The sequence below is a fragment of the Balaenoptera ricei genome, chromosome 5 (assembly GCF_028023285.1).
Source record: "Balaenoptera ricei isolate mBalRic1 chromosome 5, mBalRic1.hap2, whole genome shotgun sequence".
In the NCBI taxonomy this organism is placed as follows: domain Eukaryota; kingdom Metazoa; phylum Chordata; class Mammalia; order Artiodactyla; family Balaenopteridae; genus Balaenoptera; species Balaenoptera ricei.
The window spans coordinates 124,429,904-124,450,911 of NC_082643.1; the positions used below are offsets into that span (position 1 = coordinate 124,429,904).

At 43.8% G+C, this 21,008-nt stretch overlaps 1 protein-coding gene and 1 pseudogene across 1 annotated transcript in view; both read left to right on the top strand.

Annotated features, from left to right (window-relative positions):
• Positions 1-400: 400 nt before the first annotated feature.
• Positions 401-21,008, top strand: part of FGF2 (fibroblast growth factor 2) — a 55,116-nt gene continuing 34,508 nt past the window's right edge. Inside the window, 1 exon segment of the mRNA XM_059923549.1 lies at positions 401-606. Within this exon segment, the coding sequence (XP_059779532.1) occupies positions 429-606 (178 nt within the window). The 5' untranslated portion in view covers positions 401-428.
• On the top strand, positions 13,429-13,934 carry LOC132366118 (succinate dehydrogenase cytochrome b560 subunit, mitochondrial-like; annotated as a pseudogene).

The following is a 21,008-nucleotide window of genomic DNA, read 5'->3' on the forward strand; positions in this document are numbered from 1 at the left end:
AGGGAGGAGGGCCGGGGGCCTGCGGGGTTGGTGGGCGTTCGCGGGTGGAGACGTAGAAGATGTGACGCCGCGGCCCGGCTGCTGCCAGACCAGCGGACGCTGTGCCCGCGGTTGCAAAAGGAACCCTGGCGCTGCAGCTTCGGGAGGCGGCCCTCCCGAGAGCGGCGGCCGCGGAGACACCCAGCCCTCACCCCCAGCTCCCGGGCCGCTCGGCTCCCCGCGCTCTAGGGCCGGCGGAGAGGGAAGCGGCGAACAGCTTGAGGCTGGGGGCCCGCGGGCGCGGCCGCGTGCCGCGGGGAGGGAGGCTGGGGGGCCGGGGCCGGGGCCGTGGCCGCGCCCCGGAGCGCGTCCGAGGCCGGGGCCGGGGCGCGGCGACTCCCCGCGCGGCTCCAGGGGCTCGGGGACCCCGGCAGGGCGCTGGCGGGGCCATGGCAGCCGGGAGCATCACCACGCTGCCCGCCCTGCCGGAGGACGGCGGCAGCGGCGCCTTCCCGCCCGGCCACTTCAAGGACCCCAAGCGGCTGTACTGCAAAAACGGGGGCTTCTTCCTGCGCATCCACCCCGACGGCCGAGTGGATGGGGTCCGCGAGAAGAGCGACCCTCACAGTGAGTGCTGGCGGGCTCTTCCTCCCCCGCGCCGTCTCCATCCCCTGCCGTTCTCCCCTCCGCCCCTGCCTTCCAGCCTCCGCGCTCCTTCCTTCTCTTCACTCTGACCCCAGTGGGGCTTGTGGTCTCTCCCCGCGCGGCCCTCGGCGGTTTCGGGTTCACCACTCGACCCCTCCTGCCCCGAGCTGCGGTGGCGGGTAGACGCTCGCCCAGGCTTTGGAGTGTGCCGGTTTCCACTGGTAAACCAGTCCCCTGGGCCCGGAGCTGCAGGGCGCCCGGGCCTTGCCGGCGACTCTCTGGGCGCAGACAACCTGTCGCGTCGGGGACGCCCGGCGGCCGAGTAGAGGTGGGTGGCTCACGGAGGTGCCGCCGGCGCCCCCAGCCTGAAGTTCCGACCCCTTGTCTGTGGGATGCGCGCAGTCCCCGGGACAAAGCCAGGAGGGACCGCAGCCGAATTGAACGTTCCTTACTGGAAAGATACCTTTCGAGAGCCGTGCCCTTAAATTCCAGTTCGGCAGGATCCAAGGCAGTTGGTACACTGCTCTCACCCATCCATTTCTATTTTTTTCCCCGAATTTCGGAAAACTGACAGAGCAGAAAGTATGGACTGTATTAATAAAGTGCGATAGACCTTTGTTGCAGTAGTGAAAAGAACTGCAAAAACTTTAATCTTCCACTTGCAGTTATTAGCTATGGGACCTTGAGCGACCCTTATCCCTTGAGCCCGTTTCCTCATCCCGAAAGTGGGGATAATCAACCTTGCATCAGGCTTGAGGATCAAATGAGGATTTATATAAAGTGCACAGAGGACTCAGTTGACTAGTATGCAGTTTTGTTTTCTGTAAAAAATAATAATAATAATAATAAAATCTATCTGTGCTTATAGAAAGAAGATTGGCCTAAGTCATTAGTTCTCAAACTTTAAGGGTGCATTAGAATCACCTGGAAGCTTTGTTATAACACATGGCTGAACCATCTCCCAGAGTTTCAGATTGCTTAGGTCTGATTGCTTAGTGGGGCCTCATTTGCATTTCTAACAAGTTCCCAGGTGATGCTGACCCGGGCACACTTTGAGAACCCACTGGTCTAGAGAAAAGATGGAGAAAAAGGTGTAAAATGGGCTGATAAAAATACTGATGAATTAGAAGTGAGAGAAAGAGATCAGATATATTTTAACTGTCATCCTGTTAAGTGTAGGTAAAACATCTCTTTTGAAAGCTGTTTGTTCTGCCATTCCTTCCTTTATGGGTTTCAGGTGGAAAACCTGATGCTTCTTTTGCCTGAGAAAAGACCCGCAGGAGTCTGTCTTTTCCTTATGATGCTAATGGTGTGTCCTTCACTTTGGAATGCGGGAGTAGGAAGAGGAGAGAGCTCTGCAGCCAAGCCTGCATTGACACATTCGGGAATGGGAAATGTGCTTTCATAAGACTTGAGTCTTTATTGGTTCCAAAATAGCAACAAGCAAAAGATGCAGGTCTGTAATTGTTTTCAGGCCTGCCATAATTATAAACTTTTCTCATGTACTATCCAGTGAATCTGAAAAGATGCCTGTAGTCCAATCTATCGGTAGCGCTCTTTCTCAATTTTGGTAACTTAAATGGATTTCACAAAATTAGCTTTGTGTTTGGAGTTCGTTCTGCAGTTGTCTGCCAGGCTAGCCCAGCTGGTTAGGGCAAGGTGCACATATGTCCCAATTAGTTTTGCTCTTTTCTAGTAGCACAAAAAGGAGCATGTTCTTTGACTAGAAGACAGAAGAACTCTCCCCTAGATTGGGTTCATATTGAGGCTTCCCCTAGTGCTCTCTTTTTTTTTTTTCCAGACATTTTATTAGTTACAGTTTTTTTCTTTGACACTCTCGATACCCTATTTCCTTTAGAGCAAGACTGTATAGGGGCTAGCGAGCGAGGGTAATTCTGAATTGCATACCACATTACCACCCTTGTAAAAACAGCTGTTAACTTTTTATTCCCAATTCTGGGCTGGGCTGTCATTTTTGTAATCTGATTTTAACTCAGTGGTACTCAAATAGGATTGATACTGCCTGCCCCCTTCCACCTCCAGGTAACATCTAGCAATGCCTGGAGACATTTTTGGTGGTCACGCCTGGAAGGGTGCTATTGGCATTTAGTAAGTAGAGGCCAGGGATGAGGCTACAGTGCACAGGATACCGCCCTAATCCCTCAGCAAAGTGTTCTGACCCTAAATGTCAAAAGTGCTAAGGTTGAGAAACCCTACCAACTTGATAACTAGCTAAAGACAAGCTGTTTAAAAGTGAAGAGTGGAATATTCATCCAGATCTGTGGAGAGCACTGATTTCTTAAAATCCCCTTGTACCAGGTGATAGCCTGACAAGAATATAAACCTAAAAATGATACATTTAGGCCACTTTTGTATAGCCCAACCTGGACGTAAGTTTAAGTACAGTGTTTTTTTCTGGCATGTCGAAGGCATACTGATAGTTGACCAAACCAGGAGGAGACTGATGGGAAATATATAAGAAGAAAAATGACATAACAATATCCTCTGAATTACATCCCCTCCATTCCCCTGAACTAGCAAAACTGATCAGGAAACATGGAGAAATCAGTTAACGGTTGCTACAACTTCCCTCCGAATTAAGGCCCAGATATCTAGACCTATTTGAAACGTTGGAAGACCCAAGGCCCCATTCCTCAAACTGCTTTGCCCAATGGACCCTAAAATCTGTCATTGGAGATTTATTCCTTTGGCGTTAACACTTTTTTTCCGGACGTTTCTAAAATGCAAATACAGTCTGCTCCCCGTACCCGAGGGTTCCCCATCTGCGGAGATGAGGGTCAGCAGTGCTACGCCACGTTCCTTGAGGGACTTGAGGCTCCACGGTTGTTGGTACCTGCGTGGGGTCCTGGAACCGGCCCCCCACGGATACCGAGGGAGGAGGGTCCCTCTGGAAGGAAGAGTTCAGCAGCATTCGGATTTTACCGTTTAGCGTGGATTAAATTGCACGTGCAGTTTCTTCCCCAAAACCTGACCAGGAGATCTGGAGCTGGCGGAGCTGGGGGGCGGGGAGCTGTGAAGGCTGTGGCATGAATGTGGGGCGCTGCTTAGGGGTGGGGGCCGTAGCTCAGGTTCTGGAGAGGACACGGGGCGCGGGGCGGACGGCGGCAGAAAGGAAGGGATCAGACGCCTGGACGCCCCGTGTTTCCAACTTCTCAGTGTTGCTGAAGATCACCTGTGCTTCTCACCTGGGTTCTCTCTTGAATTGCTTTCACAAGTTGCCTTTGAAAAGGCAACTTTCCTGCACTTTTCTTATAATCCTGGAATAACCTGTGTTTGACACGAGAGTCTTGCTAAAAAGCAAGATAAAAACAAAGGCGGAGCCTGTGCTTCCCCCCGCGTGCGCGCCGCACCCCCACCACCTTCCCTTCGGCGTCCTGGATGTTTTCACAGGCCCCTTCCAAATGCCCATGGGAATGGGTAACGTTAAGTGTACGCTCTAAAGTAGTGAACCACGTGAAAACATTCAGAAGAGAACATTTTATCCCAAGCAGCACGTACAACATGTGGTGGAGTATAGTAAGGGCAAAGTATGCTGCTTGTGTGCATTTTAGCATCAAATTTATTCCAGATGCTCTTATTTTGGAAAAAATGAAGGTAGTTAGAAGCGCTGGATCAACCCTTGGGCCTCTCCTAGGAGGGCTTCTCCCGGGAGGTGACTGCCTGCTTGCCCCACTTCTCGGCTTCCAGGCTCCGGAGGACACTGAGCCTTGGAGAGACTGAGGGACCCGTCCACCCCCATGCGGAGCAGGGATGGGATTCCAGTCTGTGTGACGCCCGTGCCCTGTGCCGTGGCACATATTCCATGCAACCCCTCATCGTTAAAAACATGAACTTGCGAAATTCAAAGGGAGGCTTCAGACCTTTTATTTCACAGATGTTTAAGATATTCTGGGGTGGGAAGAGTTTTTTGTTGTTGTTGTTTTTGTTTGTTTTTTAAAGGAAGTTTGTATAGTGTAGTAGTGATCTGGCTAGATTCTGTGAGTGGATTATTCTCTGTTCATGATTTACGCACTTTGAGAAAATGCTGGCATCTTAAGGTAGGAACCATGACTTCTCCATATAAATAAACATCATAAAAGGTTTGTACCTTTCACTCTGGGAATTCTCACTAAATGTCAGCTGCTGATGAGAACATTCTGTGTGGACCATCCCGTGGAATAACTCCTCCTGGACCACATGCTGTATAAAGCACGGTCGAAGTTTATAGTTCTCTTGGTGCAGTTAACACATATGTTTAGACACTTGGTCCGTCTTTTAATGAAGATGATTATATGTAACAAAAGTATATTTGGAAAATATTTTGGAATCTTAAAAGCTGGCTATTAGCATTTTTAAGGGTAATCTATAAAAAGATAAATCATTTCTCAGGATAATTAGTTTAAAGCTCTCATTATGAATCCTGTTTTCTTTAAAAAGCACCTAAGATTTTTACCATGTACTGTGTGATATAAAATTCCTCAGGTATGCTGTGCATTGTTTGTTCATTCTTTCTTTTGTGGCCAATACCCTAGAATGCTGTATGCTCTTCTACTTCATCTCCTTTTCTCTTTTTAACTCTGGATTCTGCACCTGGTATTCTACTTAAATCATTCTGGGCCCCAGCAGTCTTCCAGTTCAATCACATGGACTTAGCCAATTTGTCACCCTACTTCTGACACTAGACACCATTGTCTGCCTCTGTCTTCCCGAGAATTCCTTGGCTTCTGTGACACCACATCAACCTGGTTTCCTCTCACCCATCCGACTGTCTTTTCCTCTGGTTTCTCCTTCTTTCGGTCTTTTGCTGTAATATTCCCCAAGGCTCTGTTTTGGCGCTCTACCCGTCTTTCTGTGTACTCATGGTCCTTCAGCAGATCAATTATAGTCTTTGTCTCTGATTTCCCATCTCTGTGTTAGTACCGTGTTTCTCACTGCCCGACGGACAGATGCACTGCCACAGCCTCAACTCAACCCACGTAAAACAGACCATCACACTGTTTTCTCCAACTAGCACCCTTCCTACCAAATTTGTTTGTAGTGAAATTATCCTTCTCGTCTCCAAAGCTAGACGCCTTGGAGTCTTCCCTACCTCAGTGACTTTTCTTTGCCTTGTCTCCGTTCCCCTGTCCTTTATTTACCTACAACCATCGTCTCCCCGACTTTCCCTCTCAAATATGACCCACCTGCTCAGTCTTGTTTCCCACTCTCTGCCATCCACACCCCCCGGCGCTGCCAGTGCCCTGTGCTTTCACTGTAGTCTCTCACCTGACAGACGCATCACTATTACAGTGATGGGCTTTTCCACTTGTGAGCCTTACTTTTGGAAAATCCTTCTTTTTCTTATCAATCCTTCTCTCACGCCCTCCTCCCACTCCCACCTTTCTCTGGGAAGATCTTTTATGAGTCAGCTCAGTGGTCTTCTCCTTTGTGAAACTTTCCCCTGCCTTCGCAGGGAAAATTAATTGTTTCCATCTCTGCATTTCCTGTAGTACTTGGTACGTATTCTCCTGCGGACTTCATGATTTTTGTTGTAGTTGTGGATGTGTTTGTCTGCTGCACTGGGACTGAGCTCTGTCCTCTCTGTGGAGAGTGTGTGTTAAGTTCAACACATACCCAGCAGATGAGCCACGTCTTCTCACTTCCTTTCTGATCGTCTTCTCACATCCTTCTTCTTCGCTTAGCCTTTAATTGGCCGTTAATCCTCTCACCTTACCCCAGTCCTAGGCGTGGGTCAGGCCCCATTTCTTTCCTACCGCCCTGTACCTGTCTTTCCTCTCCTGCATGCTATCTAAAAATTCTCTCTAATAACTTGATATGTTTTAACTTCACGTCCCTCAATTTTACTGGAAATTTCTAGTCGGCAAGGATTTTTAAAAATTCAAATGACATTACCTAGCAGTCCTTTACTCTTTTCTACTCTGAGGTCTGAGACTGCATTTACTCACCCCAGGATCCCCTTGACTCCACTGCTCAGTGAATGACCAGGCTGAGGCCCACTGAAGAAGTTCAATCTGTATTGTTGAGTGAGCTAGAACTTTAAATAAATAAGCATACACACTTCAGCACGAGGCGCGTAAAACGGATAAATTGAATGTAGCATCACTCTAGTTCCTTCTGCAGTGACACCTTTCACATTATTCGAAGGAAGCAATAAAGGCAAAACACAATCATTTGTTAGGATTCATTTTTATTGTGGAAGATTTTCTTTTCAGCTATTGAATAACATAACATTTCTAGCCAATTCCAGAACTAGTTATAACCCGCTAATTAAAAAATACAGGTCTGAGAATTCATACTTGAATCACATACTTTAATCCTTAAATCTCTCTCTCTCAAGTCTAAAACCTGTGAATCATTTTATAAAGTAGGATTAAGAACTGTCTGGTACCATTGTTAGTATCTGCTTTGGCTGTGAGGAAATGACACAAATAGTTTCATCCTAATATTCATTCAGATTTATGAGCCAGTATTCATCACAACAATCATAAAACTCTTAAAAGGATAGAAACTGTGTGACAAAGTGAGTCATAGTCTTTGTGATGTGATGTCTGCAAGGGTGGGTGGGAGAGATTGCTGAATGACCAGTCTCATTCTACTGCTTTCTGAGCTGAATCATTTTATAAAGAGAAAACAATTCATAGGTTTACAGCTGGTCATAACATAAATAGGAAATGGAAGAGTAACAGAGTCAAATAATACCTCCTTTTAAAAAATTACTTTTTGAAATATAACACTTGATGAACAGTGTTTGTTTTGAATTAGAAATGAAATTATTTACTGCCTAATAACATATATATTTTAGTTTAACACCTGCTATATGTCTTCTTTATATATTTTCATTTTTTCTATTAATTATGTTTCTTTTCCCATCTTTTTATTTTTTTAAAATTTTTGTATTCTCTCGTGTCATTTGACCTTTCCCTTCTTAGCTGTTTCTACCTTTGGCTTGTTTGACAAGTGTGTGTGTGTGTTTATGTAGGGGCAGGTGTCATTATTCACTGGTTGGATGACTACTTGAATTGGATGGGGACTCGAGAAGAAGGTCCTTTCATCTTGGAAATTCTGATTCTGGGATGGTATAATCTTGGATTTTGCATGGTTGGTCCTCTTTTGTTACTTTTTATCTTACTAGAATCAGAAATTTGGAGAGCCTCTCTCTGAGTCAAATTTAATCTTTAAATGTAAGATTGATTAATCTTATCTCCTTATCTTCTTTGAGGCAAAGCATTTGTCAAAACAATTATGTGAAAAGAGAAATATTCTATTTTGAGTGTGTTTCTTAGTTTTAGAAGTTCTTCTTACATACTTATATTTATACATTACTCTAAATGCAACAGCTTAGTAATGGGAATGTAGTGCAAGTAAAATTGGGAAGCCAATCTTGCTAACTGGTTTAGTAGAGCACAGTAGTATATGAAGAAGGCATACACAACAAGTGTTAGATTAAAAAATAATGAATTACATCAACACCTTCAGCTGTGACCAGGTGGGGAAAGTGAGACACAGACTGTTTTGGAGGCAGGGTATTAAAGCATGAGGGGTTGATGGGATCTGTCCAGCCTTAGCCAGACACCTAGGGAGATTACCATAATGACTAGGGAAAGTCCCTGTACCTTCGTAGAGGAAGGACCAGTTGTTTGACCTTCACCTCTGTATTCCTTGGATCTTATTATTTACTGAGTGTTTTTTCAATGAATGAATGAAATTCTTGAGAACATGCTCTATGTCAGCTTTATGAACAATATGTTTAATCTTATTACAATCTTCTGAAACAAGTATCATTTTCATTTTACAGATAAGAGTAGGGTTTTTGCTGTTGGCTCTTCAAAACATGATCTCTTTGTTTGTGACAAGAAGTAATTAATTGTGCCTTCCATACTTCTTAGTGTTTAGAATACAGTTCATGGCCAGAATTCCAGATGGATGGTGTAGCAGAAATTTGAACAGAATTAGTGATTTAAAAAAATTATTTAAACTCTTCCCAGAGCCTTTACCCTGTCTAGCGAAGTTAGCCTCTGTCATCTTTTCTCCCACCCCTTGCTTTATTGCATTCTTTTTTGTTTAGAAAGTATTTCTGTCATGATTTATTATGAAACAGCTCTTTAATATTTAGGGGTTGTTTTCCAAAGCACTCAAAGATTTTGAAATGGCATATTTAATTTAAAAAGTAAAATAGAAAGAGTAGGACGTAATTAAGGATAAATACTGTATAAGAATGGAATGAACCTCAAAGATGGGGTCTGGAAGATTAAGATGCAGAATAAGCTAAAGCATGCAGAAAATGCAAAGAGAATAACTAAAAGGATGTTTAAAAGTTACAGTTAGGCCCTTTCAAGGAAATTCAAGATAGGCTCACTCTTTAAGGACATGTGGTGTAAGATTAAAAAAGCAACCAAAAGAAAAAATGCAGATGTACTTGGACCTATTTTATTTTAATCTTCTTCACCAAGTGAGATTTTCAGTCAACCAATAATTGTTTGGATGTCTAGTGTGTGAGGAAATAAAGACCAAGATAAGACAAAAAGATACAAAGAAAGTGCTTAGCCAGACACATCTAGAAATGTGTCTAAAATGAAAAATGAAGCTCCTCTTTCCTTGGAATCACTTGCCTCCCTTTTTTGACTCCCCTGTATTTTAAAATATAAAATATATTTTAAAAAATTTCTTGCCAACCACGCCCATCTCTTGGAGTAAATTTCTACTCTTCATTTTCCTCAATCCTCACATCCCTTTCTCAGGCCCTGTGCATTTCGGTTCTGCAGTGTCTTTAACACTCACGCTGGCCTCTGCATTGTTGCCACAGCTGCTCTAGTTCTGTCCCTGACTGATGCCAATGGCTTCTAGCCTGTCCCATCTGTGTAAGTTTGCTAGGGCTGCCATAACAAAATACCGTGGACTGAGGGGCTCAAACAACAGAAATTAATTTTCCCGTAGTTCTGAAGCCTAGAAGTCCGAGATTAAAGTGTCTGCAGGTTTGGTCTTTCTGAGGCTTCTTGGCTCACAGACAGCTGCCTTCTTGCTGCCCTTTCACGTGGTCATCTCTCTTTGCACACATACAAACCTCCTCTTCTTGGTTCACATTTGGTTAGGGCCCACCCTAATGGCCTCATTTTAATTTAATCACCTCTTCAGAGGCCCTATCTCCAAATAGTCATTTTCTGAGGTACTGGGGCCTAGGGCTTCAACATATGAGTTTGGGGCAGCGGGGAGTGGGAGATAATTCAGCCCATAACACATCTAATCAACTGGATATTGTTCTTCGGCAGAATAATCTTTCCAGAGAGCAGCTCCGATCTTGTTATTCCTCCCCTCAGAAAAACATGGACTCGAAACAGTCCAGTCCCCTGGTACACACATTGCTTACAGATGTGGGCACTGTTAAAAGTCTATGAGAATGATAGAGAATAGGAAAGTTACCAGCAGATGAGTGGTTGTCTTATATATCAAAAAGTGGGATAAAGCTATTTTCCGGAAACTCTATATAGGTAGTAAGCTTGAGGTAGTTCCTTGAAAAAAAAAATTCCAAGAGGCTTGAGAATACTGAGAAAAGAAAATAACACAGAAAGTAGTAAATAGGGTAATATATAATGGGAGAGTAGTAACATACATAGGCTTGATATGTTCATTTCAGTGGAATATCAGACCAAACTTCTCATAATAACCTTCTACAAAAGAAATACATTTTCTTTGGGAGAGAGTCTAGAGTTTTTCATGTTTGGGTTTCTAAGGCCCGGCTAAGGACTGTATCACTTTTAATGAGCTGGAAGTATGCTCTCCCTCTGAAAGGTAAAAAATTAAAGATAAATTGGTGATATGAATTTATTATCATAATCTAAAAGTATTCTTAATAGACAGCTGACTCTGTTTTCTAATTACCACCCAAAAGTGAAGCTTTAGATTCTTATTCTAATTCAAGGTTATAATTTTTGCTGAACCTTCCACCCAACTTTTAACGGCAGTGTAGCTCACATCCCCATACAGCAGAATTCATTTAGTGATTTACACATATGTTTTGCAGCTCAACTAATTTTTCTTGGAAGGCATTGCAGGAAGTTACATTACTCAAAAAGTAGATAGTCTTTGAGTGTTTTAATGAGATTAGGGGGGAGAAAAAAACCGGTTGGGATATCTATTTGGTTATACCTATGTTGAATATTTTCCAGACTTAAATTATTTTTGGCCGTGCTTAATGATGTAGGACTGTGGAGCCTTTGTGTTGTAGAATTCTGGAGACTCTTGGCCTTGCCTGTGGTATCACCTCCAGAGGTGATTGGGTGTTCCTTGTAGGCACCTCTGATTTTCTAGAAGGAGCCTGATGCTCACCATGGCTGACGGTTAAAGCACATGATTCTTTACAATTCAGCCCAGAGAGCAGCACTTTTTTAAGGTCCTGCTGTGGGAAATAATATTTATGGAGGCCTGACTCAAGGATCTATAGTACATCTTTCCTCCGGGTTGTGGATTTTAACATGGGTGGTCCATGGACAAGCTTCAGGTTTCCATAATTTCCTGAAAATAGATGCAACATATTATGTCAGGGTGTTGTTTCTGAGGAGAAGATACATAGCATTTTATCAGGTTCTCAAAAAGTTGTCCATGGTCCAAAATATGTTAAGGATACTACCACTAATAACTAAGGTATATCTTCTAATTAACCTGACCGTCAGCGAGAGAACCAATTTGAATGTGTTGGTGTGAGACTGTAGTTTATGGTAAACGATTTTCAAGAGTCACATCTCTCTGAGACTGGTGTCTGTGTTAATTCTAAGAAATATGTAAAGCTGCTGTTTATCTCATTACATAGTGTCCCCTCTGAGGACTCCTGAGAGAAATTTCTCTGTGGTAACCATGTCAGGACTAGTTATGCTTCTCCTTAGTGGCCAGTTTGTTCTAACCTTATGGACTCTGGGAAACTTGTTATGGCTACTGGCTTCTAGAAAGCCGAATATGTGGTGTGCTTCTAGCAAGTATAGTAATCTCAGTCCTGGCTTCACCAATTTTTAACTTATTTTCTATTTGCCTTATTTAAAAGCCATTTTTAAAGTTTTTGTTTGTTTGGTTTTGGTCTTGGTATATTGTCAATATCTTTGTAACTCATCTTAAATGTTAAGTTGTACCTCAATAAAAATAATATACTTTTTGATTTGCCATTTTAACCACAGAATTTCTACTATATTGTCATATATAGCATTGGGTGCTGGGGATTTAAAGTCAGATAATGTAGGCACCTACCACCTGAAACTAACACAATATTTTAAGTCAATTAAAATTGAATTAAAAATATTTTAATTCAATTAAAAAAATGTAGGCCTCTGCCCCTTAAGGTGTATATTGTCTGGTAGGACAAGAAAGAGATGTTAAGTCAGTAAGGACACTGAAATGTTACGGCTGCTTTGCTTGTGTTGTGTCCTGGGGGAAGAGTGAAGTCATATTAAGGAGGACGGTGATTCTACAGGGAAGTCAGAAAAGGCTTCAAACAGGAGGGACTGCTGGCCTGGGTGTTGGGAGGCAGCTAGATGTTTGCCCGGCAGCTGACTGTTATCTAATTGCTACCAAAAAGTGATGCTTTAGGTCCTTATTCTAAACAGAGTTAACAGTTTTTGCTAGACCCTCTATACCACTTTTAACAGCAGGATGGCTAACATTCCCATACAGCAGCAGAATTCATTTGGTTATTTATATATGTTTTGCAACTCAACTAATTTTTCTTGGAAGGCACATAAGGGCATGAAGGCCAAGGAAGCAACTCCAGGTTTGGTATGCTTTGGGAACTGCAAACATTTTGGCATGACTAGAGTGTAGGGTTATAGTAAGCGGTAAGGCCAGTCACGTAGGAAGGGCCTGGATTCTTTTTTTTTTCTTTTTTAAATTGAAGTATAGTTGAGTTACAAAGTTGTGTTAGCTTCTGGTGTACAGCAAATGATTCAGTTGTACATACACATATAGCTATTTCTTTTTGGATTCTTTTCCCGTACAGGTTATTACAGAACATTGGGTATCATTCCCTGTGCTGTGTATCCTTGCTGTTTATCCACTCTCTACATAAGAGTTTGCATCTGCTAGTCCCAGACTCTCATTCCAACCTCCCCTCGCTCCTCCTCCCCCTTAACAACCACAAGTCTGATCTTTATGTCTGTGAGTCTGTTTCTGTTTCATAGATAAGTTCATTTGTGTCATATTTTAGATTCCACATATGAATGATATCATATGGTATTTGTCTTTCTGACTTTGCTTAGTATGATGATCTCTGGGTCCATTCATGCAGCTGCAAATGGCATTATTTCATTTTTTATGGCTGAGTAGTATTCCATTTTATATGTATACCACATCTTCTTTATCCATTCATCTGTTGATGGACATTTAGGTTGTTTCCATGTCTTGGCTATTGTAAATAGTGCTGCTATGAACACAGGGGTGCATGTATCTTTTCGAATTATAGTTTTGTCCTGATATATGGAAGGGCCTGGATTGTGATGGGCTCTGTAAGCCATGCTAACAATTTGGTCTTTATCCTCAAGGCAGTGGGGAGTCAGTGAAAGAGTTTAATCATAAGAATAAGAATATCAGATTTGGGCTTTTGTAAAATCACTCAGGCAGGTGTGTGGGATGGATCGAAGGGTATAAGGCTGGGAGTAGGGAGGAGAGTTAGGAAATTTATTGTGGTAGTCCAATTGAGAAATGTAGATCTCTTACACCATTGCCGGGCACATCATAAGTGAGGTACATGCATTAGAATAGAAGGGTCTCCATTTTGTTGAGAGAAAAAAGGAAATTATTGGACTTCTGTCCAGGCCAGAACCCAAGATGGCTGTGCTCTTGTTGAGACATATTGGCCGTCATTGCCTCTGTGCCCACCTTGGTCCTCAGCTCTGTATCAGAAATGCTGTTCCTTTGGAAACCACAGCCAAAGAAGAGATGGAGAGGTTCTGGAATAACAACAGTGGTTCAGAGCACCCTTTGTCTCCGTATCGCTATCTGTAGCTGGTCTCTTCCCATGGTGATGTCCATTTGCCACCACGGCACTGGTATTGCCTTGAGTGCAGGGGTTTCTCTTTTTGCTTGTCGGCCCTTTTGATCCCTGGGAGCTTTGAGTCTCATTTGGAACTTGTGAAGTCCCTGTGTTTGGGGCCAGCACTGATCCACACAGCCAAATTTGCACTCATCTTCCTTCTCATGTGTCACACCTGGAATGGGGTCCGACTCCTGATGTGGGATCAAGAAAGGGCCTGACAGTTCCCCAGCTATACCAGTCTGGAGTGCTTGTCTGGGTTCTTGCTGTGTTGTCCTCTGTAGGGCTGGCAGCCCTGTGAAGAGCCGGAGTTCCCAGCAGCATCTTCCTGCAGATTATTACATTGACCTGTCTTCCTGCTTGTCACTCGTATCTTCCGCCAGGGCAAAGTTCTCCTGATTTGTTTAGACCCTTTTGTGCTTGCAGATCCCCTTGGAGCTCAGCAGTAGAGGACCTTATAGAACCATAGTAGTGGAAAAGGGTCCAGTTTTCCCCTTATTTATTTCTAAAGGTGGAATGACTGCAATAACTCCCTTTTCCTGACTGTAGCTTGCAGCCTACTCTGAGCCTGGGAGCGCTCAGTCTTTCTTCATATTAGGCCTTGCTTTGTGCTGAGGGTCAGCTTTTGGCTCCTTCTTCCTGAGACAGTGGAAACAATGCCAGCTCTGTGGCCTCTGCCATGGGGACTGAGAGTGGGGCTTTGGGTCCCACTGCCTGTGGGTTGCTGGCTTAAAGGACAATTCTGTTCATTGGTCAGAGCCCAGGGTCTTTAGCACCAACACAGTGTGACTGAAAGAAGAGAGGGGTGGTGGAGGGGAATTAGCCTGTCCCGGCTAGAGGCAGATAAAGAGAGTGAGTTGGCTCTTGGAGCAGGTGCTTTGGGGAGAAGATATATAGCTTTTGATGCAAGAGGAAGATCCAGAAAATTATCATTGAACCTATTAATGGTTATTTCTTTTTCTTGCATTTACAGAAAAACCAAGCCTCTTATTGTCATGTTTTCTAAACCAAATTCATGTGACAGCTTCTTCTGAAACTGAATTAAAAAGATCATTTTGTCTTTGGAAACAAAAAGGAAATTATTGGAATAACACACAAAAATTACCCCATTTATAAAAATGCACACACACAAAAGAACTATATACTTATGGAGTAAATAGGTAGGCTAAGAGCTGAAAGGATGTATATCAAACTGCTAACTCGTGCTTATAACTTTGGAGAGGGGATTGAGAGAGAAGAAATGAAGGGGAATCTTTACTTCTTTATCTATGTATTTGGAAAATTTTAACAATTACATATCCACATATTATTTATATAAAGACTTCTGAGAAGGATGAATGGGAGTGAGGGAGCGGAGACAGATGGTGGATACTATTCTCTGGGGTGTGTGAATATGAAGGGACAGAGAGAGATGAGATGGTAACCAAGAGGTTTCTGTCTTGGGAGGGTGGAGCTATGGGTGGGGTCTTTGGCCATCCGTCACACGGCTGGATGCAGCACCCTAGTTGACTGATTGTTGGTGAGCAGTGCCCAGGCCTACGCCTGCCCGCTAGAAGGAACCCACTTCTCACTCCTTCATCCATTCTTTGGCTTATTTCCTCTTAAGCCCCACTCAGATGCACGGCCTTGGTCGTTATCAGTAAAACTGCTTTACATTGCTTTGGGAAATGGTGCTTAATTAGTACTAATTATTTCTAATTCACTGTACATTCTAAGTCAAAGCATACCAAAAATCTAAATCTAAACGTATTCTGCACAATATAGTTTACTTTTTTAAGGTGCATCATAACCGTGTTCTTTGGGAAAGTCCTATACTGGTGCAACAGTGGGCTGGAAGAGACATGAAGGGACTGGATCAGATCACAGAGGGATGGAGTAAGTTTAATGGAAGCAAGGAGACTCTGGGAAGGGAGGAGACCAGCACGGGTGCAGCTTGGACTGACCCTGTGGGCGGGGTTTGGCGTCCGAGCAGCAGTGCTCACGGAAGGTCAGCCTGACTTTGGAGTCTCATCACAGAGGCTAGCCCTGCTGCTGAGGATGTTGCCTTGGGCAACAGCTAAACAGCTGCTCATCTCCTGATGACCTAGCAATTCAACTTGTAGGAGGACTGAGTCAGTCAGGGTTCTCCAGAGAAACAGAACCACTAGGAGATACAGATGAGATAGAGAGAGTAGGAGAGGGAGGGGGGAGGGGGAAGGAGGGATTTATTTTAAGAAATTGATGCATGTGATTATGGAAGCTGGAAACCTGTTAGGCTGGAGACGCAGAGGAGAGCCAGTGTTGTGGTTCAAGTTCAGAAGGCAGTCTGCTGGCAGAATTCCTTCTTGCTCAGGGAAGGTCAGTCTTTTGTTCTACTAGGCCTTCAGGTGATTGGATGAGGCCACCCACATTATGGGGGACAGTCCACTTTATTCAAAGTCCACCACTTCAAATATAAACCTCATCCAAAAACACCCCTCACAGAAGCATCCATAATAATGTTTGACCAAATATCTGCGCACCATGGCCCAGCCAAGTTGACACATGACATTAACCATCGCAGGGCCCTTGTTGGCATAAATCCTAGACTGGCCTAAGTGTTCAACCCTGGCTTGGATAGGACCCCTTTATTCACAGTGATATCCCGAGGACGTGGGGCGAAGGGTTCCTGAGAGAGGCACGAGGCTGGCCTCCTATTCATGCTGAGATCATTTCGCTTTGGTCCCCACTGAGACCCCAAGGAGGCTCCACCTTCCATGACTGGTGCTTGCCAGGGAACATGGAGGCTAGCTTCTTTCTCCTCCCCCTCCTCTCCCTCCTCTCCTTCCTCTCCTCCCTTTTCCTCTTCTAAATTGAGATATAATTGACATACAGCATTGTACTAGTTTTAGTTATACAACATAATGATTTGATATATGTATATATTATGAACTGATCACCACAGTAAGTTTAGTTAACATCTATCATCTCACATAGATACAGATTTTTTTTTCTTACGATGAGCACTTTTAAGATCTACCCTTCTAGCAACTTTTAATGATACAGCACAATATTGTTAACTATGGTCACCGTGCTATACATTACATCCCCAGGACTTAATTATCTTATAATTTGAAGTTTGTGCCTTCAGACCTCCTTTACCCATTTTGTCCACCTTCCCAGCCCCCTGCCTCGGCAGTTGATTAATCAATCTGTTCTCTGTATCTAAGAGGTTTTTTTTAAGATTCCACATATAAATGGTATCATACAGCATACATCTTTGTCTGACTTATTTCACTTAGCATAATGCCCTTAAGATCCATCCATGTTGTCACAAATGGCAGAATTTCCTTCTTTTTTATGGCTGAATAATATTCGTGTGTGTGTGTGTGTGTATTTCACGTTTTCTTTATCCATTCATCCATCAATGATGGACACAAGTGGTTTCCATGTCTTGGCTATTGTAAACAATGCTGCAGTGAACATGGGTGCAGATTTTCTTTTTGAGTTAGTGATTTTGTTTTCTTTGTATAAATACCCACAAGTGGAATTGTTGGATCATATGGTAGTTTAATTTTCTGAGGAACCTCTGTACTGTTTTTCATTAGCTTTTGTCTTCTGGTTCTCTTTTCCTTCCCCCAACATATGTGAGTTAGTTTTGCTTCCTTAGGATTTCTGAAAACAAGAATAATGATCCTATTCCAGAAGAAAGGATATTATTAAAATCAACAAACAAAGAAGGATTCCCAGCAAGATCAGAGTAATACTTACACGTGGAGATGTTTGAGGCTGTCGCCTGTGGTCACAGGTAGCATTACTGCTGTCCCTGGTCCCTGTCAGCTGCCATCTGCCCCAAAGGCTCCCCTGCTCGTCCCTCATCACAGAAGTGAACTGGGCCTCAGATGCCTGTTTCTGAGGACCAGACAGCAGAGGGCAGTTGAGGCTGCAGTCTGATTGGGTAGAAGAGGTGTTCGTTTTTTTTTTAAGTCATATTCTAGTCTGTGATTGGAAACGTCTGTTGCTTCTGTCTTACATCATCCTCAAACCAGCATTGATTAGAAGCAGGGGTGTCAGCATAACTAGAGGCACTTCTGTTGTCAGTTGTCTGAGCCTCATGAGAGGTCCAAGATGACATAGAAGTAAGGGAAGGGGGAGATCAGATGTCTTTCTACTTCTCAGACTACATCACTGGCACTACTGGGAGAGAGCAGGGGATGTGAGGGACTTTGATGAGGTGCTGGGCCAAGAGAAGGGGAGTTTTTCCATGTACTGCCGTCTCCCTTACCTGCACCCTGGACTGTTGGGTCTCCTTGACTGGGCCTCTTTGTTTATTTATGTCCTCAGGGGCAAGGTCCCTCCCCACTGTGAAGCTAAAAGGTCATGCCAGACAACACCACCAGATACACAGAGATTTCAGCGTGCCGATTTTGTAGCAAAATGGCACAAAATGACAAACCCTCTTTGGTGGCTTAGTTGCTGTTTAAAAAAAAAAAAAGAGAAAGAAAAGACAAATGTGTTCCACTAAATGATGAGCTTAGCTTGGCCAGCGCAGTGTGAGTGAATATGTTTTAGGTATGGAAACATTGAGGGACCTTAGGTCTGCGATCTTCAGTTTTTCTTTGAAGCAGGAGGCAGTGTTATCTCCAGGAGGGAGGTGTGGCTGTGGGCTGGGCCTGTCGAGCCAGCTCTAAGTCTTATGGCTGGGCTGCCGTAGGGAATGGGAGAGGACGGAGACCGGGATGTGCCTGTGGTCGCTCGCTGATGGCTCCCTTGAGGCTGGAGACCCACATTCATAATAACACCAGTCTGGCTGGTTGTGTCACTTCTGGGGACGTTTCCTCTGTGTAGGTTCAACAGCGCAAGTGCAGGAGTGGAGAAGCCCAGATGGCTATATTGATCCAAAAATTGGAGCTTAGCTTGCAGAAGTGCGAGAAAGAAAAAGCAGGAGAACTGAATTATGCCCCGCAGAGTTCAGAGTGATAAGGAGGGAAGCCCAAGAGGCTACGGACAGGTAGATAACTGAACCAGACTCCACCATTTAAGTCAAAGCGACTGAAGAACCAGCCGAAGGAAATGAGGTTATCCCATGTCAGAGTTTGAGATGAAGCCGCTCTCGAATGATGGCGTGGCCATGAGAGTGGTGAATGCAGGTTGCTAGACTCGATAAGCCAAGGATCTCGGAGGCTCGATTGTTGGTGGGTCTTCTGCATGAACAGTGCCATCTCTCTAGATGATGGCAAGGGATGCGGGGTGCCTAATTCCAAGGTCTTCAGTGAGTGACAGTGACAGTCAGTGGGTAGCACTGACAAGGAGGAAGAGAGGGTATGGACCTTGAAGGATGAAAGACTTTAGTATGGTGGTGGGAAATTTATATTGTAGATGCCGTTGCAGGAAGCCAGAAAACAGCTGCATATGCTAAGAGGGAAGAGGCCTGATTCCAGTGGAAAATGGCTGTTTGGAAGAATTGGCTGGACCCCAGTGTGTTAAGCTCCCAGTGGTGTTGCAATGGCCCGTGATGACCAGCAGCCCTTAGGATTTGAGTGTTGCAAGGGGGAGAGGTCTGGGTGGGGTAAGGAAAACATCTTTTGGTCAAAGCGACTGTTTCCTATTTTTAAAAACATCGGTGTTGGGACAGGTGATCTGCAAAGCACCTTCCTGGTTTAAAAGTTCTTTCCATGAATCTGAAAAAATGCAAATCAGGAGTTTGATCCCTTGTATTGTCCAGCTGGGAGAATATGTCTAGATTCTGAATAATCTTTTCTTCATGTGAAAATCACCGTTCCCATAGAGATAGAAAGTAGAATACTTTAGAAATTCTTGCGGGGTGGGGGAAGATAATTACAGTAAAAGGTATGAGTTGAACAAAGTGAGCTATATTTTGTGTCTGGTCTTGGAACAGTTTACTTGGGAGGGCGACTCCCTTCCATGCCTGAGATAAGAGGTTTCAATTCAGAGCATCTCAAGAAGAATCACTTTCTGTGCCTAAAGCCTTTCCTATTCCTCTAAAAATAATGTTGAGATAATGGTGGATGCCTTTATAGATGTCTGATTTTTTTTTCTCTTCTTAGTAACCGCATATATCTTTTGGAGGAAGCAGAAAGGATAAATTAAATCAGGGAAGCAGACAGGGCAAGGGAGGTAGAAAGTGAAGAGGGAAAGGAAGAAAGAGAAGAAAAACAAACACACACCCAGGAATATGCAAGAGAAGATTTAGGGTGAAACAGACTTTCATATTCAAAACTCCTGAGTAATTAGTTGTGTGGGCTCTTGGCATTCTCTTCAGAGAGGTATTCCAGCTCTGGGAAGGAGAAAGGAGCAAAAGAAAACCAAATGATGACTTTCCATGGCACAGAGAAAGGAAATACATTCAATAATTATGATTTTAGGCTCCTTTTTTGGGATCGAAGTGTGAGTACTAGACCCAGATGCTATTTGCTTTGCTCTTTGTGTACTTTTGTGACTTTTTTTTTTAACTTTATAAACTATAGCAATTAACTCTTTGTCTTTTTATTATGAGGAATAAGAAGACATAGTATAAGAAGATTTTCTTTGGGGAGAAAAATTCCCTTACTTCTTGGTATTTTTCTCCATTCGCCGGTTTTCCCCCTACCCTCTCCATCATCACACAACTCATTGCTTGGAACAAGGCACAATTTCAGCGTTATTTCAACCAGCTATTCCTTGAAGAATGGCAGATGAGAAAACAGTAGAGTGACATGCTTCTCAGGGCAGTTTGGCTCTGCAGCCAGCAGAGAGAGGAGGGTTAGGACCGCTGACTTTTGACCCTGGGTCCTTAGGTGATCTTGGGCAAAGCAATCCACCAACCTGAGACTCTGCTTCCTTATCTTGAACTGAAAAGTCTGCACTAGATGATTTCCAAGGGCCAAGCGCTAAGGATTTTTGACTCAAATTCTGCTGGAGGGTTTTGACAGTCAGTTTTGGTGAAGGGCTGATAATATCATCAGAAATAGGCATGGCCAAAGGAAAAGAGTGTGAGCCCAGAAAAGAGGGCACTTCGTGTCAGGCGTGCCCCTGGAGATGGCCAGTGATGATCTTAAAGCAAAAGACGCATGGGGTCACCCAGTGACTGTACACGTGGCTGTAGGGGACACCTGCTGTTATCAGAGTTAAGTGCAGAGGGAGAACGACAACAGGAGCTGGCTTTCTAAATAGGGGCTAGATTTGATTCACTCCCTAACTAGACTGTGTTGAACAGCTATTCTTGAAATTAGAGAAAAATGCAAAACTGTAATCAAGTCGTTGTTCTTTCTGCCCTGGTCCAACCCCCGGCCCCCTCTCCCCTTTATTTTCACTCCTCTGTTAAGGTCATTCTTGTCTTTCACATTTGTGCAGGCAACAGGTAGACCTGGGTTTAGGTCTCAGCTGTGCCTTTCTAGTTGTGGGATCTTGGGTGAAG